Source organism: Grampus griseus (assembly GCF_964374135.1).
Source record: "Grampus griseus genome assembly, chromosome: 2".
Taxonomy (NCBI): domain Eukaryota; kingdom Metazoa; phylum Chordata; class Mammalia; order Artiodactyla; family Delphinidae; genus Grampus; species Grampus griseus.
Genome location: NC_139018.1, coordinates 1,189,102 through 1,206,198, shown reverse-complemented (window position 1 = coordinate 1,206,198; position 17,097 = coordinate 1,189,102). Strand labels below are relative to the sequence as shown.

Sequence of the window (17,097 nt, the reverse complement as noted above, 5' to 3'; positions counted from 1 at the left end):
TCAGGCAGAGCGGCTTCCGCCTGGGCTGACGCAGGGCCGGGGTCGGCGTGACCCGCCGTTTCCTACCGTCATCTGCTTGGCTTCTGCAGGGGCCACACGGGTGAGCCGAGGGGGACGTGGCGGGACCACCAGCCGTGCATCCTCGGAGGCTTCAGGGATGGTCTCGACTTCTGTCACGCACGCAGGACGCATGGAATGACTCTCCTGGGCAGGGTGGGTGCTTTCAGAAGCTTCCACCAACTTCCATTGGTGAGTTGGGTTTGGATTTTGTGACCATCATGGCTCTTACCCCACAGGTCCGGGGAGCCATGCGAGGGCTCTGCAGCTGCTGAGGGCACAGCCCAAGCGTGAGCAGGCCCGGGGCACAGGCAGCAAGCCCGGCCTGCGGATCACTGGACCCACTGTGAGGTGGGCTCGAGCTGGTCCACTCGTCTCCTGGCCTCCGTAAGCTCTCACTCGAACCCTGATGGTGCCTGGGTCCCCTGATATCGATGCCAGCCCAGACCCTTTATCCGTCAGCCTCTGAAGGTCTGGCTACGTCTCCTTCCAGCACATGGCTTCTCTAGAGACTGACTCTTCCTGCCTTTTCGGGCCAGCCAACTCGGGGAGGCTTCTCTCTGCATAAGGCAGTGGGTCCGAAGGATAAGCATTCCCCACCCTGAGCCTGAAGGCTTCGGCACAGCCCAGGGCAGACGACACCCCACGACAGGCACACCTGGGCCACGCAGACCTGTGGGCATCCAGGCCCCGGGCCGCTGAGCCGCTGCTGGGCCCCAGCGTGGACCAGCAGCACCTGCCTGCCTGCTCTTCTCAGAGTGTGGCGCTCAGATCCCTCCAGAGCCTGCAGCAGCCCAGGGTGAGGATTCCTGCAGGAGAGGCGTCAGCGGCCCTCCGCTGGGCAGGCACTGGCGCAGAGTCATGTAGTCAGGGATGGGGGAGCCCGGGGCCCTGCCTTCTGCCTCCAGTGCCAAGCTCTTTCTAACGTTCTGTGCCTACAGGTCTAGGTGGCCACGTGACACAGGTGCCAGGACAGTCCCAGTGGCCCTGGTTCAAACCCCGACTCTGGGAGCTGCCCCCTCGGGGCCCCGTGTGGCCACTTCCCCCCAAAATCTGTGTCCTGGTTGGGCCAACAGGAGGCCCCATCCACGGGGCTCCATCCATGGGGGGGTCTGAGAGGCTCCGAGCCATGCAAGGGTCTGGCACACATCCTGGCCCAACGAACACACCTCACCTTTGTGGACGGAGCATGTGCCCACACGTGTGTGTGTGTGTGTGTGTGCGCGCACGCACGTGTGCACATGGATGCACAGTCCCGGAGTGTGAACCTGGGGTGTGTGTGATGGGTATGAACACTCAGCCCTGGGGCCGGCGGTCCCCGAGACCAAGAATGGGAGTGACACCCACAAAACAGGAGATTGGCCACCACGGACGGTTCTAACCAGGACCCCAAGCCGGGGTCACCTGATCGCCCCATTAAAGGTCAAGCAGACCCCCTCAGCAGGTCACGCCAGCAGGCTGAGGTACCCCCATTCCCGCAACCCTCACCGCTGCTCCAGCCACCCAGGCCCTGCTGGAAAAACCGCTGACGGGCAGCTTCCCGCGGCCCCTGTCTCGGTTAGGGCTTATGTACGGCCCCCCAGGCAGCTGGCTCTTGGGAGGGACCCGCTTTACAAATAAAATTTATCATTGTAATTATGGCCCCTGCAGAGAGCTGACGACTTTTACGGCTTCCTGGAGGTCATGAATAATTTAGGAGAAGGGAAAAGGGGCCACTTCTGTTAGTGCACAGTGGGGCCCAGCGGTTCCGTTACCGCGACTGCTGAAGACCAGGGGGCCCACGTCCGGTGCTTCTGACAGGAGCGGCCCAGCCACACGGTGACCCAGGGCCCCGCCAGGCTCTGCGGGGATGCTACCCAGGCTCCCCCGTCTTGTGAAGTGGGGCCTTGGCTGGGTGGCAGGGGGAGCAGACACGGCCCTAACTGCCAGAGGGTCCGTGCTTCAGGCTGAGAATGACAAGCTGTGGGCTCCCCAGTTAAGGGCATTGATGCTGCACGCCCGGGGCTGTGACCTCAGGCGGGACCCTCAATCTGCACCCCAACCGGAAGAGAAGCGTCTCTGCTGGCGCTCGCGGGGCCAGACCCCAGCCCGCTCAACAGCCCTCCTTCCCTCTGCACGCCCACGGCACACGTGATCCTGGGGTTGTGTGGCGCCCTTGAGAGGCCCCGACGGAAGGAATCATCTTTTCTTGCCTCCGGGGATGGAGGGCTCACTGCCTGACTACTGGTGGAAATTCTCCCCAGCTCTTCCTTCCCCCAAGAAGGGCGGCCTGCATCTGTGGACCCCACCCGTCTCCTGTCCTGGATCCACCCAGATGGTACATCGGCCCCTCCGACCCAAAGTCTGCACTCTCCTCTCCCCCCTTCCCCTCCCTCCCTCTCTCCTGAGTCCCCCACCCTCAAGCCCACCAAGTCCACTTGTACCTCCTCACAGCCAGGCCCAGCGGTGAATTTCCTCTCCTCGTCCCTCCTTGCCTGGCGGTGGCCCTGAGAGCACCCCCTTCCTCCCTGCCCCCCGCCACCTTGGGCTGTACGACCCCACAGGCCCCCTGCTCTACCTCGTTGCCTGGCTTCTCCCCACCACGCCAGCCTGACCTCCTCACACTGCAGGGTCCAGGGCTCGTGCTCGGACCTCACGATGCGCCTCTGTCTCTGGGCACCCCTGGGTCACTCCTTCAGGCCCAAGGCTTTCTATGTCATCTCTAAGATGGCTGGTTCATTTCCCACAGCTGCCATAACACAGAGCCGTAAACCCTGTGACTTAAGCAACAGAAAACAACAGAAACGTATTCTCTCCGCGTCTGAGGGATCCTAAGTCAATTCTCTCGGCGTCTGAGGGATCCTAATCAGGGCGTTGGCAGGATGGCGCCGCCTCCAGGGGCTCAAGGGGAGCGTCTGGCCGGCCTCCCTCCAGCCTCTGATGGCTGCCTGCGCTCTGTGCCTTGTGGCCCCATCCTTCCAAGCTCTGCATCTGTGGTCACATCACTGCTTCCTCTTCTGTGTCAAATCTCCCCCTTACGGGAACACGTGTGATGGTACCAAGGAAGTTAACATCCACAGGTTCCAGAAATGTGATGTGGACATGTCTTGGGGAACCATTTTTCAAGCTAGCAAGAGGGTGACCCCAAATTCACATCTCCCATCTGGAGCCACCTGGAACCAGACACGTACATCCAACTCCCCCCGCCCCGACTCGGAAGCCCCCCACGCATCTCAAATTAACTGGCTCTCATACTTAATCCCCATGGTACCCCCAAAACCTGCACCCCGCCATCTGTGGTGGGCAGAATAATGCCCCCAACAGATGTCCACATACAAACCCCCTGAACCTGTGACTGTGTTAGGTCACGTGGCCAAGGGGAATTAGGTTGAAGATAGAATTAAAGTTGCACGACTTTAAAATGGGGAGGTGATCCTGGATTGAGGGGGCGGGACAATGTAGTCACAGGGTCCTTATTGGTTGAAGGTCGGGGGGAGGAGCTTGGAGTGAGGTGAGGTGAGGTGACTGGACGAGACAGCGCTGGCTCTGAAGCCCGGGGCAGGGACCACGGGCTGGGGAATGTGGGGCCTCCAGAGGCAGGAAAGGCCAAGGAAGCGATGGTCCCTGGAGCCTCCAGACGGGCCAGCCCTGCGCACACCCGGAGCGCAGCGCATTTCCCACTCTGGCCTCCAGCACTGCCGAGAGCACATCTGGATTGTGTAAAGTCGCCGTGTGCAGTCAACTGGGACAGCGGCCACTGGCGACACCACACCGTCTTCCCCAGGCCAGCGGCCTTGTAGCACCCTTGACCCTCACACACGCACTCCGGAGCCCTCGGTGAGTCCCACACCCACCCCTCCCCCCCTCCCCCCAGTCCTTCCCCAGGGCGAGGCGACCAAGGGCCCAGTTGAACCCCTCGGGTCACATCCACCCTCTGCCCCATCCCGTGGGTGCCCAGGCCCTGCGGTGGCTACAGGGCTCTGCAGGAGCCTCCCCGCCTGACTGCCTGCTACTCCTCACCTGCCTGCGGACCCTCCACCAAGCACCCCTCGACGTCTTCCAGAAGGCGCGGAGCAGCTGACCGTCCGCCGCTAAGGGCTGTCGGGAAGGTGCGGCCCCGCCCAGCCACAGGGGCCCAGGGCTGGCCCTGATGGGCAAGGGCGTGGTCCGGGCACCCGGTCCCAGCAGCTCGCACCATCGCTGAAGTTCTGTTGCAGGTGCAGGAGGGACGCCACCCGGGCTCTCCCACCCCTGTTCCCACCTGACCCCGCAGGGCTTTCTGCGTTCAGGCCAGCACAGATCCCAGGCTGCCGATTAAGGGCACTGCGGCTGAGTCCCGACATTGCCCCAGCAGGCGGGGCAGAGGGGGCGGCAGGGGCGAGGAGCCAGCATTTCCCAGGGTCTGTCCTGCACTGGGTGCTGGGGGCATTCAGCTCTCTACTGAGTCCTATCGCCTGGCAGGTGCCGAGCTGCCCAGACTTGTAGATGAGCAAGTACAGCTCAGAGAGGGGAGGTAACTTGCCCAAAGTCACACAGCCATGAGGGGTGGGCCTGGCCCAGTCTCGGTGCCCCCTTTGTCCTCCAGCCAGCTCCTGATGTCCTGGCACGTGTGGCAGCCCTGATGGAACCAGGTCTGAGAGAAGCTGGTGCTGGTGGCTGCGGGCCCGGGGGGTGCGGGCAGATCCCTGATGGGTTTGTACGGTTTCCACCAATCAAGGGGGCTGCCCGAGGGACGTGCAGAGAGTCCTGACCCCTGTGCCTCTCTGCTGGGTGTGGAGGAGGTCCAGCCGTAGGAACCCCCCCGCCATGTGCCTGGGGTGGACCGGGGCTGAGAGGGGCAGTGTGACAGAGGGTGGCTGCCTCTCAGTGTCCCAGGGTCCCCTGAGGGCTGCACGTGGCCACAGTGGCCTGGACCCCACCAGTTGTGCATGTTCTATGCAGAAGCTGGCGAGGGGCTCGGGGGCTGGCGCTCCCCTGCCGCCGCGTCCACGCGAGGACCGGGCAGCAAACTCTCCTAGTAATGGGCCAGATGGCAGAGGTTTTAGGCTCCGGGGCCGTGCTCAACTTTGCCCTCGTAGGGCGAAGGCACCGTGGACAGAAACCAAGGTTGCATGGCTGTGTTCCAGCAAAGCCCTACTCACTTTTATTTACAAAAACTGGGGGTGGGCAGGTCGGCCGAGGGATGGAGTTTCTGAGCCGTTTTCTGGAGGCTGGCTGGGCGGAGGGGGTCCTAGAGTCACACGAGACCCCCTCCCACTGAGCCCTTGCCACAAGGCCACCTCTGTCGGCTTCCTGTCCACGGGGGGCTGGGGCCTGTCCCACCGCAGGAGGTGCTGCACTGCTCAGGCTGGGGCTCCAGGGCAGACGTTTACGTCCCCTCTTGCTGACCCGAGAGGAGGGAACGGCCGGCGCCGGCTGTCGCTGAGGATGCCCTGTCCCGCTGCCCACGTAGCAGTTTGCTCGGGTAACTTACTAGCTCTGAGGCAACGTCGGGACTCAGCCGTTGTGCCCTTAATCGGCAGCCTGGGATCTGCGCTTTGCCTTTTCCTCCTGGGACCCCAAGGCAGGACGCATGAGGGTGCAGGAGCGGGGGTCAGGGCCGGCCCCTCTCTTTTTCGGGGCTCCACCCTGGGGCAGCGTCAGTCGGGGGCTGGACTCTGTTATCTCTGTTATCACCCCACCCTCCTACAGCCTGCACCCCGCCAGGCCCCCACATCACCCCACCCTCTGCCTCCCCCCCACCCAACACTCTGCCTCTGATGCCGGCCCTTGGGTTTTCCAAGAGCTGCACATCTCCAGAGCCGGCCTGGGAAGACACACGTGGGTCTGGAGGGCAGGGAGGGGGCACTGCCCCCCCGTCTTGCCTGCAGGCTTGGCCTGTGTTCTCAGGGCCTGGGAAACGGCCACCTCCGCTCCCGCTCTGGGGCCAGTGCCTTGTCCTTGGGGTCGCTGCTATTTCTGCCAAAGAGGAGAGGTAATTATAGCTCAGCCTCTGCCAGCTGGCCGGGCTCTGCAACCTGGCAGAGGGGCCTGGGGCGGGGACACAGGCTGGCCACAGATTGGCTCCACAGGCAGGCAGGCAGCAGCTCCCACCAGGGCAGCAGGAGGCTGGGCAGTCGCGGCCCCGTTCACCTGAGCAGCCCAGCACCCGCCTCTCCAGGGCACAGGAAGGGCACCGCCAGCGGGACCAGGCCAGGGCTATGCTGCACGGTGCCCACTGGGGGGCGCCACAGAGCCCAGCTGGCAGCACCCCGCACAGACCCAGGAGGGAGCCAGGTGAGAGCCACTCAGGGGCACAGGTGACGCTCACTCCCCATCTGGGAATGAGGCTGCCGGAGCAGAGAGATTCCCCAAAATGGACGCGGGCGGAGACCCCGCTGCAGGCGGGCGTGGGCCGTGGACTGAGGCCGGGCAGCGCGCACTGTGGCCCTGGACGGGGGCTGGGGGGGGCGCCCATCCCACCCACCCGTGCTGTGCGCTTTCAGCGCTCATTCGAGTACGGTCCCAGGCAAACCAGGCAGCGGGTGACGTCAGAAGCCCCGGCCCCTCTGAACCTCGTGTTTGGTGTGTACAGGGTGGGTGGCCGGCGCACTCAGCCATGTCCCAGGCCACTGGTGCTCTGAGCCCCTCCCCCGCGGCCAGGCCTGACATGAGGGCCCCACCGGCCCTTCATCCACGTTCCTGCCTGAGGCCATGTGCAGGCGAAGCTGGACTGTGGGTCCCTCCACGCTCCACCACGCGAGGACCCAAGCCTTCCGAGGCACGGGAGCCAGGGTTCATGGGATCTGGGTACCTTGCACGGGCCGCGGCACAGGCTGCAGGGTCGGGCACTGACACCAGCAAGCCTTCCCAGAGGTCCGCGGGGGCCCTGCTGTTCCCAGAGGGAACAGATGCGTTACTGGGGTCACTTGAGCCCAGGCCATGGCTTTTGGGCAGCCCCAGAGACACGGCTCTTTTCTGAGCTGACTCCATCAGAGGGAATCCGGATCCCAGCCCACCGTGCACGTGGGGCTCAGGGCGCAGCATTTATTTGGCACTTGCTGTGTGCAGGTACCCTGGGAGGCTTAGCTCTCCATCTCGACGGCACTCTGGACAGTGGGCAGAACCTGAGGGCTGGAAATTGGGCTGATGTGGCCGGTGTCTGGGTGGGGGTCCACCTGCCCTATCACCTGGGGCTCCCGAGGCCGAGGTTGGCTCCCCCACGCACCCAGCAGGCACACAGCCATCACCCGGTCCTGCTGCCACCCCACGTCCTGAATGCGCCCTAGAAAGGCGTGGGCCTCGCATCTCAGCGTGGAAGGGGCCTCGGGGCCACCGGGCCAGTTCCCACTCTCTGGATCCCCACGCCGGACAGGCCTAGGGAGCAAGGCCAGCCCCCCGGGGCCTCCCCTGGCTTAATTCAGACATGGTGTGATCTGGGAAGCTGCCAGGCCGTGAGCTCTGGGCTGGGAGCAGCTGGGAGCCAGCCGCCCTCACTCTGCTCCCCGCCCTCCAGGGGGAAGGCCAGCATGGGGGTGTCCACCGCCTCCGTCCCGTTTCCCAGCTGAGGAAACGTGCAGCTCGTGGTCTCAGGCCCCTTAATTCAGCCAAGCTGCTCTGGGCAGGGGGTCAAACTGCCAGCAGACGCCTCAGGGCAGGACAGCCCAGAGGACCGCTGAGGCCACTGCCCCGTGGCTGTAATGGAAACTTCTCGGCTGGCCTGCGAGCCGCCGCAGCTCCGGTTCCCACTGTGCCGGAGGCTCTAATCACCAGCGGATTATAGGCCGTCAGGTGCGCGAGCGCACGCAGGGTTGCGACAGCTGCAGGAACCCAGGTGGGCCGAGCAGTGTGCGTGTACGTGTGTGTGTGTGTGTGTGTGAGAGAGAAACGTGTGTGTGGGATGTGGTATGTGCATATGTGTACGAGTGTGTGTGTTTGTATGTGATATGTGTACATGTGGATTGTGTGTGTGTGGTGTGTGCGTATGAGTGTGTGCGGCTGTGGGGGTGTGTGTGTGTACGTGTGTGGCATGTGTTGTGTGCATGTGTATGTGGTGTGTGAGTTGCGGCGCAGGAGCTCAGCCTCCCCGGCAAGGTCCTGGCGGGCTCTGCCAGCCCCGGAGCAGGTGTCTGCTGCAACAGGACAGCGGGAGGGGCCCGGCCGTGGCGCCGCTGACCCAAGCCCAGGGCTCCTGGGGGCTGTGGGACTCGGCAAGCTTGTCCCCTGAGCCCTGGGGTCCCCACGGGCGCACAGGCACAGGGAGGGTTCGAGGGGTGATGGAGCAGGTGTGGGTGCTGAGCCGGGTGCCAGGCGTGGGGTCAGAGCCAAGGAAGGACCCTCCCTGTGCAGGGCCGGCACCGCACCGGGGGTCTCAGAGGCCCCTCAGTGAGGACAGAGACGTGCCAGCGGGCCGCGGGGGCCGGAGCGGGGCCCCGACAGCCGGGCCCACAGCAGGCGGGCCAGTGAGCGGCGCCACAAGTGGTGGGGCAGGTGCAGGCAGCAGGACAGGTGGCCGGGACCCGGGACTCAGCATTGCTTGAGGCGGTGAACCAGGTGGAGCGGGCCCCGCCCAGCCAGCACCCCCCTGGAGGCTGGGAGAGCGGGCGGGGTGGGGTACAGGGGTGGAGAGCTGGGCTGCAGGGCCCCCTGTGGGTGTGATCGCTGTCTCCCAAAGGCGTCGCGTCAAGGTAGGGCGGGAGGGAGGGTGCTCGCCCAAACCGCGCGGACCGTCAGGGGTGGGGGTCTTGTGGGCGTGTAGTCCTGGCCAGACCCCCTTCTCCTGGAACGCGGGCGGAAGCCTGAGGACCCCCCGCTCGGCACCCTGCAGGGCCTGCAGCACTGTCACAGAAGCTCTGGGGGAGCCCAGGGCAGGTGTCCACCCTCAGGGGGCGTGCCCTCCCCAGGCAGAGGCGCGGCAGAGCGGGGGTGACACTCCGCAGGCCCAGGCCCAGAGCTATTTTCCACCCTTTATCACCCATCTGTCACGAGGCAGCCTGAGAGCCAGGGCGCTCCTATTACACGCTGTCCCCGCCAGAGCCCAAGGCCTCTCGCTCCCGCATGGGGCCCTGTCCTCGCCATCCAGCCGGGGTGGAGGGGGCCCTGCTGGCGCCGGAGGAGGCCTGGGAGGCAGGCGAGAGGTGGTACCCGGAGCAGCCTTTACCTGCTGAGCCAACCAGAGCTGCACACTCCTCCTCCGTTTTCCTGGTGGGGAAACTGAGGCCTGGGGCAGGCCCTCCACTTGACCGAGGCTCCTGAGACAAAAGGGCAGAACCCAGGACTCAGGCCAGTCCTGGGGGTCTGCAGAGGCCCCACTTCCTCTAGGCAGGGGGGAAGCTGGAGCCTGAGCAAGGCTGCCAGGCGGGGTGAGGACGGGGGCTCGGGGGGCTCGGGGAGCACCTGGGACCAGAGCAAGGCCCAGGCAAAGGCCCAGGCCGGAGAGGGCCCAGGGCTCCTGAGAGGCGCGGGAGAGGGGACGTCCCACAGGAGGCTCTCACCGTGTACGCAGGCTCCGTGCCAGGTGGTCACGCCCTCTCCCTGAGTGATGACCACGGCTGATGGCCGTGAGCGCAGGCGGGTCCCCAGGTCGCCTCTGAGCCCTGACGTGAGCTGCCTCACTCACCCCCACCGGAGCCACGGGGGAAGCTGCTACCGCTGTTTGCATTTTCAGCCGAGCAAACTGAGGCACCGGGAGGTTAAGAGACTTGCCAAGGTCACACAAGGTCACAGGAGGCACAGGATGGAGCCGCTGCCTGCCCTGGAAGCACAGAGCTGCCAGGGACACACACCACACTGCACTTGCACACACGCATGTACACACACGTGCACACCCAGTTGCAGGCACACACATGCATACAGGCACACTCACATACACACTCGCACATGTGTACACACAGCACGCGCACACACACGTGCACACACGTACATCTTTGGACACCCACACGTGCACACTCACAAACGCACAAGTGCTCACACGGCTGTGCACACACACACATTGTCCCACCACCCCCGGCCTGGGGGGAGGGCCCTGGGCACAGTAGGGGCTCGACAGCTGGGCCCACTGGCAGTGACGCTGTCACCTCCTCCCCCCCCCGCCCCCTTCCCCCCCCCGCCCCCTGTGCTGAAGCTGGGCCCGGGTCCTTCAGATAAGGCCTCCCCCCCCGCCCCTCCTCCCCAGGCCGGCGGCTCCCCCAAGACCCTATTTGCAATAAAAAGCCGATGCTCAGATAGGCGAAAATTGCTCCTTTTTTAAATAACTGAATGGCCGGCCTGTCATCTCCCAGGCGGAGAAAGCCCTCCCCCAAACCGCCCCCCTGGCAGCCCTCCCCCACCTGGCAGCTCCCCTTTGGGGAGGCCCCGAAGGAGCTCATCTGAGGTGCCCGTACTCAGCTCCATCTCAGCCCCTGGGGGCAGGGTCCTTGGAGGGTGGATGGAAGCCAGAACCCTCCTCATAAAGTGCAAACATCTGACCGCACAGGACGGGAGCAGTGATGGCCGCCAGGGACCCAGACCAGAGACCCCTGGCAGAGCCTGGGGCTGGGGATAGGAGGGGAGATGGCTCCCGTGCCACCCCACCCCGTCTCATGGTCCAGGGGCAGGGGGGCAGAGAGGACCTGGCACCAGCCCCTGGTGTCCACGTTGCCCCGCATGTACAAGGAGGCGGGGGTGGGGGCCATCACCCCACAGGGCCCTCAAAGGACTGAGGCCAAATGCGTGCGGGGCTTCACCTGCTCAGGCCCGGTGGGAGCAGGACAGGGGGACGTCTCAAAAGTCAAGGACCTTCAAAGGATGTGAAAGAAAATTCACACCAGAAGGGCTGCAATTAGTGAGGAGAGATGGGAGACGCTGCAATCAGAGGCTCACTGATGAGAGAGGGCAGGTACCACCTTACACCTAGTACATGAGCAATCCGAAATCCGGGAGAGAGGGGGGAGGGAGAGACAGAGAGAGTCTAGGCAGCACTGAGGGGCGGGCCCACCAGCTGCAGCCCCCACGAACCCCTGGAGAAGGCTTTCCTAGCCCCCATGAAGCCCTGACAAAGCCCAGCCCTGGACCCCATCATTCACGCCTGGAGCATCCCGAGAAGCAGGGCAGCAATGATGCTTATTGCAGTCTTATCTACGGCCTCAGAGAATTGCAAGTGACCTAAAGAAACCGCAAGTGACAATAAAAAAATGCAAACCTCCGGAGGAGGGTGGCTGTAAATCATGGGATCAGCCCTGTGGAATATTACGCAGCCATTAAGGCTGGTAATTAGGAAGATTGGCAGCAGGGGAAGCTGCTGACGTCTCGGTGTCGAGCAGGCAGGATTCCTCTGCACCCGGAGCACCTCAAGGGAAAGCAGCGTCTGCTTGTGGGCCAGGCTGATGGGAAGAGGGAAGCCAGCCCAGCTTCCTGGGAAGAACCTCTCCTCCTTTTATTTCCGTCCTATGAGGAGTGTTCCGTGTGCAATAAATAATGTCTTTGCTTATCTTAGGACCATGTTCCAGTAAATGAAGACGGCGGCACACGCCCTGAGCCCCGACTCCCTGCCAGAGACGCGGCATCGGACCAGAAAGAATGAGGAGGCGGCTCCAGGCTCACCCGTGCTCAGGGCGGGGAGGGTGCGGCAGGGCCCTGGGTGGGCGCTGGGCTGGCGGAGGGGGCCTCAGCTGGAGGCAGGGAGGGAGAGCAGAAGAGGGAAATGTGGTCCCTGCCCTTTCCCCGAGCTGTCCGCAGCCCCAGGACCCCCGGGAGGGAAATGGCTGGGTTGGGGGGCTGGCAGAGAGGGTTAGAGGCCCCCAGGCTGGGGCACAGAATGACCAGGAGTGCACAGCATCTGGCCAGGGCTGAAGGTGGGGGTAGAGCATACAAGGGGCCTGGAGGATGGGTCAGAGCAGAGAGTCCCAGGGGCTGGGAAGGGCGGCAGAGGCAGAGGAGGTGGGAGCCATGGAGGGCTCGGGAGCAGGGCAGCAGCAAGTCTGGTGGCGCAGGGAGGCAGGTGTTGGAGTGGGGGTGGGTGGAGACAGTAGGACAGCGAGGTGACAGGACGCAGCCTGTCAGGACCGGGTCCAGGACGAGGGAGAGTTGGCAGCAGCAGGAGAGGGAGGGAGTGTAAGGGGGTCTCCCCAAGGAGCAAGTGGGGCCCCGACTTCAGGCCCTGAGTCCTGATCTAGCCTCTGAGCTCGTTGCTGGCCAGGGCAGGCCACAAACTTAGGTGTCCCAGCCGCGGGAACAGGACAGCCATGAGCTGGGCCAAACCCTGGGCCCGGGTGGGTCTCCCGCCCCTGCAGGACCGCCTCAGCCCCGAAGGCCAGTGGCAGGCTCACTCAGCCGGTGGCCCCCCCAGCAGGAGGCCGTCTCACAGACGGCCCCGACTCACAGGGTGTCCGTGCAGAACAGCCTGCTGCCCCCATTTGATGGATGGGAACACTGAGGTCGGGGCGGGCTGCTGACTCCTGGCTCCACCTTCCAAACACACAGTGGGTGGGAGGGCGGCCCCTGGGTGGGCTGTGTCCAGGCTCTGCCCCCCGCCCTGGGCCAGTGGTCTCCTGCTCAGATACCTCCCCTCGTTCACAGGTAAGCGACCGCGGCCCAGTGTGTGGCGAGAGCTGTCCCACGGCGGGCTCCAGGTGGTGCTGCTGGGCAGTCACAGGGCGCTGAGCTCGGGCAGGGCCTCCCCTGGACAGAGGAGGCCATCAGGCAGAGCCCCCGGGGGCGCAGGGAGGTTCCGTGTGTACAGCTCAGACGTGAAGGCAGTCAGTCCTCGGGGGATGCCAGCCACAACTGCTGTCACTGTTACTGACATGGAGAAGTGATGCCGGACCCCGTCGGGATGGGTGGGGGCAGAGCCAGGGCGGGAGACACAGGCCTGCGTGATCACAGACCGCACCCGTCCCCGCTAACACGGCCATCCAGTCGTGACCAGTCCCGGTGGCTTTGTCCCAGCCCTGACCACTTGCCAGCAGCCCTAGGGGGTCAGACGGCCAGGCTGGGGCCGGGGCAGGTCCGCAGAGGGTCTCCACGCCCCTGTCTGGTCCCTGCTGCATAAAGCCAGAGGAGACGGCAGGGACGCCGCAGGGGCTGCCTGTCTCCAGCCTCGGGGGGGCTGGGCAGGAGGGGCTCACTCCTGCCTGCCTCCCTCTGCTTCCCACCACCCAGGAGGACGACAGGAAGGGCCCCCCCTCTATCCTGAGACGAAGCCCGCAGGAGCACCACAGCCATGGGGCCGAGCCACGGAGGACCACGAGGCACGTGCGGTTCCGCGAGCCCCTGGAGGTGGCCGTCCACTGTAAGAGGCGAGCGGGCCAGGCGGGGTGGGGGGACATCACCCAGGATCTCACCGAGGGCTGTCCGCAGGGACCACAGTCACTGCCCTGTCCTCACAGGTGTAACCCCAATAAAACCCAGGCCCACGGGGTCGGTCTGAACAGAGTGCTGGTCAAAGAAACAGCGACTGGCAGGAAAGATAGAACCAGAGCTTCCCAAGTCATTACTGTCTTCCTGAAAAAGGCCAGTGGCTAGGCGTTCCCAGAGCCCACCCGCTCTTCCTTCCCGCAGCTCCTCCCACCCCCTCAGCCTTCACTGCCCACCTCCCAAATTCTCCCCGCCCCCTGGCCCTAGGGTCCTGGTGCTGCCCCCAGAGCCCCCTCTCCACCCGTCTACCTCACTCCTCCTCCAGCCTTCCCGTGGGACAGTGCCCTTGTATCAGCTAGCGATGCCTCATAACAAATCAGCACAACATAGCAGCTTCAGGCAACGCACACCGATTATCTCAGTGGTCCCGTGGGTCAGGGTTCTGGGCACAGCAAAGCTGGTCCTCTGCTCAGGGTGGCACAAGGCAGGCATCAGGGTGTCAGCCAAGGCTGGGCCCTGCCTGAGGCTTGGGACCCTATTCCAAACTCACAGCGTTATTTGCAGAATTCGCGTCCTTGCAGCTGTTTTATATGACCCTCTTTTATAAAGAGCTCGCCTGATTAGGCCAGGCCCACCCAAGACAATCTCCCTTTGATTGACTCAGTCCGCTGTGGGGATTTCCATCACAGCTGCAGAACCCCTGCCCCTTTGCCATGTTCTGTTGGTAGAAGCAAGTCACAACCCCCCACACTAAGCAGAGGGGACCCCACAAAGGTGAGGACCTGGGGGGATCGTGGGAGCAGCTTAGATTCTGCTTCCACAGCCCCCCAAGGAAGGTGCTCCCTGAGTCCCACCAAGTTGCGGATAAAACTCACTCCCCCGACGTGTGTCAGTGTCTCCCTTGAAGGCCCATCATAAACGTCGGGTCCGGGCCTCCCGCAGGGGTCCTCACCCACCCTGCCCTCCCCGGTCCAGCCCCCAACCCCCAGAGCACAGCTCAGCGCCCGCCTCCAGAGCTTCCCAGCAGCCCCAGAAGCAGAGACTCTCAGGTGGGGAGTCAGGGCCCAGACAGTCCGGGGCTGGTCTGGGGTCCCCCAGTGAGCTAAGTGGAATGGACAGGAGGTGGGGGGTCCTGCCTGCCTCTCCAAAGTGCCAGGCCCTGCTGCCCCCCAGGACCCCTGCAGCCCCCTCCTCCTAGGCTGCTGCAGGGGACACCCCACACTCCCGCAGGGCCCCCGGGAGGCTCTGAGAGCAGCGCCAGCACCTGGAAGCTAGAATCTGAATCAGTGAGGCTGGGGCAGAGCCCTGGGTGGTGTCGGGCAGCCTGGCCGGCCGGGGGATATGAACAGCCGGCCGGGTCAGGACCCGCGGGGACCTGAGTCTCCATCTGTAAAGCGGGGAAGCTCTAGCTGACCCAGCCCGTCTTGGGGTCCTTAGGGTAGGCGGGTGAGAGGAGGGGCCCCGGGGGCTCTGGCTGGCGGAGGCAGCGAGCCTTCCGAGCGGGGTGGCCCCCCGCTCCGCCCGAACCCACCCTCCTCTCCTCCCCAGACATCGCCTGCAGGGAGCCCTCCGCCACGGCCAGGGGTAAGTTCTGAGCCCTCGGCCCTCATCCCTCAAAGCCCCTGCCCACACGCTTGCCCAGCACAGCCCCAGCTCCAGGCCACGGCCAGACCTCCCACTGCTCCAGCCGGGCTCCCCACCCTGGCAGGGCCATGGGTCCCTGACAGTCACGGGTCGGCGGCAGCACCCCTGGGGTACCGTCTGCCCCCCTCACTCCTTCCCCAGGGAGGGTGCGAGGGCAGAGCCTACGGGAGGCCCTGTTGCAAGGAGATCGCAGGCCCAGATAGGGACGGGGAGACCCTCGCCGCGGGGGCCCACCCGACGGGCAGCACCGAGGTGCCCGCCCACCGCAGCCTCCCCACCAGCTCTGCGGGGAGGCGGGCGCCCGAGGGTCCTCACTATCCCCCTCGGCCCCAGCACCCGGCCGGCGCAGGCCCCGCGACGGCGCCCTGATCCTGCGGCTGACGGCGTGCGTCCTGCTGGTGCTGGCGCTGGGGCTGTGCTGCAGCCGGGCTGAGCCCGTGGCACTGGCCCTGGAGGACCTCCGGGCCCGGCTCCTGGCCCTCCGCGTGCGTCTGCAGCTCGTGGCCCTGGCCTGCTGGCGTCACCTCCTGCAGCTCTGATGGCCGGCGCTCACCTCCCCCGGGCCCAGGGGCAGCACTGCAGAGGGAGAGCCCCAGGTCAGGGCTGGGGGCTTCCAGACAGCCCTGAGCCCTAGACTCAGCGGGGCTGCTGCAGGCAGGGTGACTGGGAAAGGGGGCCCCACGGCTTGAGATCAGACGTGGGGTGCTGCGGCCTTGGATACGGCAGGCAGCCCCCCAGCTCCAAGCAGGCAGCCCCTCCTATTTCACATGTTAGGGTGCCTCGTGAGGTTTTAGAAGAACAAGAATTCCACCGCTGAAACTCAGGGACCCACAGCTTCCAGCCCCCAGGCTACCCCTTGGGCCCCTCCCTCGCCCCAGCGGGAACTCTTGGTGACTTTGGGCCCGGCCCAGATGTGGCCGTGTGTAGCCCCTCGAGGACGGGGGCACCCTCCCTGTGTCTGTGGGAGTCCTGGGAGGAGGTACAACCGGGCTTTTGCTGCTTGGGGCCTGCAGCCCAGACCCCGAAACCCCTGTGGGAGAGGCGCTGGCTGCGGGGCGGGGGGTACTCCCTCCTGCAGCCACGTGCAGGGCATGGCCCCGGAGCCCCCAGCTTGTCTGACACCTGCACCGGGCCCAAGGCCTGGGGATCCCCTCTTGCCTAGCCGTCGGCCTGGGGATGTGGCCGGCGCAGAGAGGACATCGGGGGGCCGAGAGGACCCCACCACCCTCAGGACACAGCCGTCTGCGCCAGGGTCCCAGCCGGCGCCGCGCGGCCTGGGAGTCCCATGACTGTGTAGACGCCGAGCCTTCAACCCCGTTCCAGGCCAAGGAGGCCACGTGATGACAGACCCCAGGGTCCCCTCAGACGCTGCATGGAGCGGGGCCCTGAACGAAGCAGGGAGGCCCAGGGTCAGACACCAGGAGGCACCGCTAGGGGAGAGGCTGCACCCCCATAACCTTCAGACGAGTGTCTGCGCAGCCGCGGGCGCCGTGCCGCGCGCGCCGTGCCGCGCCTCCCGCGGGCCTTCTCTAAGCGTCTGTTCCCACGGCTTACGTGGGGAGACGCCGATTCTCTATTAAAACACGCGGCCACCTCTTTCAGTCTGCGGACTTTTACCCAAAGGAGGGAGATGGGGACTGATTTGCGGTGGGAGTCACTCCAGCGGCTGAAGCAGAGGTGGGCAAGCCGTCCCCTCTGGCCTCGGGGACCGGGGCGGTAGCTCCGGGGTCCCTTCGGGCTTCAGGACTTGGGGAGCCCCCAGTGGGGAGCCCAGCCGAGAGGGGCCCACCTCCAGGAGCGGTGGCCTAGGGGGACCACGGCGGGGCTCCGGGCCCTGGCCCTCTGGGACCCTCCAGCATTACACACCCCCAGCCCACCCCACCCCTAGCCTCATCTCACCTGCCCCCTGAAGAGGGTAAGCAGGTTAATCCAAGTGCCACAGCCCTGGGGCAGGTACTGGGGGGCGGCGTGGGGCGGGGAGCCACCCAGAAGGGGCTGGGCTGCGGCACTCCCCTCCTCGTGGCCTGCTGCGCTCAGCTAAGGGCTGTTCCTTCACTGCAAAGACATGCTCAGCCCTGGAGGGTCCCAGAGACCATGACCCCCATT

General features: G+C 65.1%; 1 protein-coding gene across 1 annotated transcript; it reads left to right on the top strand.

Annotated features, from left to right (window-relative positions):
- Positions 1-3,596: 3,596 nt before the first annotated feature.
- Positions 3,597-16,424, top strand: LOC309818185 (nutritionally-regulated adipose and cardiac-enriched protein homolog). The gene is made up of 5 exons (XM_082647715.1): positions 3,597-3,873; positions 11,489-11,615; positions 13,156-13,282; positions 14,896-14,931; positions 15,325-16,424. Exons 2-5 carry the CDS (start codon positions 11,505-11,507, stop codon positions 15,528-15,530), a joined length of 480 nt encoding a protein of 159 aa, XP_082503841.1. The 5' UTR covers positions 3,597-3,873; positions 11,489-11,504; the 3' UTR covers positions 15,531-16,424.
- The last annotated feature ends 673 nt before the right edge of the window (positions 16,425-17,097 follow it).

What these genes read in the sequence shown, in the direction of transcription:
- LOC309818185 (XM_082647715.1), top strand. Translation starts at nt 11,505, where the DNA reads ATGAAGACGGCGGCACACGCCCTGAGCCCCGACTCCCTGCCAGAGACG. An exon ending in CCGTGCTCAGGGCGGGGAGG is followed by an intron (nt 11,616 to 13,155) that starts GTGCGGCAGGGC and finishes ACCACCCAGGAG; the next exon opens with GACGACAGGAAGGGCCCCCC. An exon ending in CCTGGAGGTGGCCGTCCACT is followed by an intron (nt 13,283 to 14,895) that starts GTAAGAGGCGAG and finishes TCTCCTCCCCAG; the next exon opens with ACATCGCCTGCAGGGAGCCC.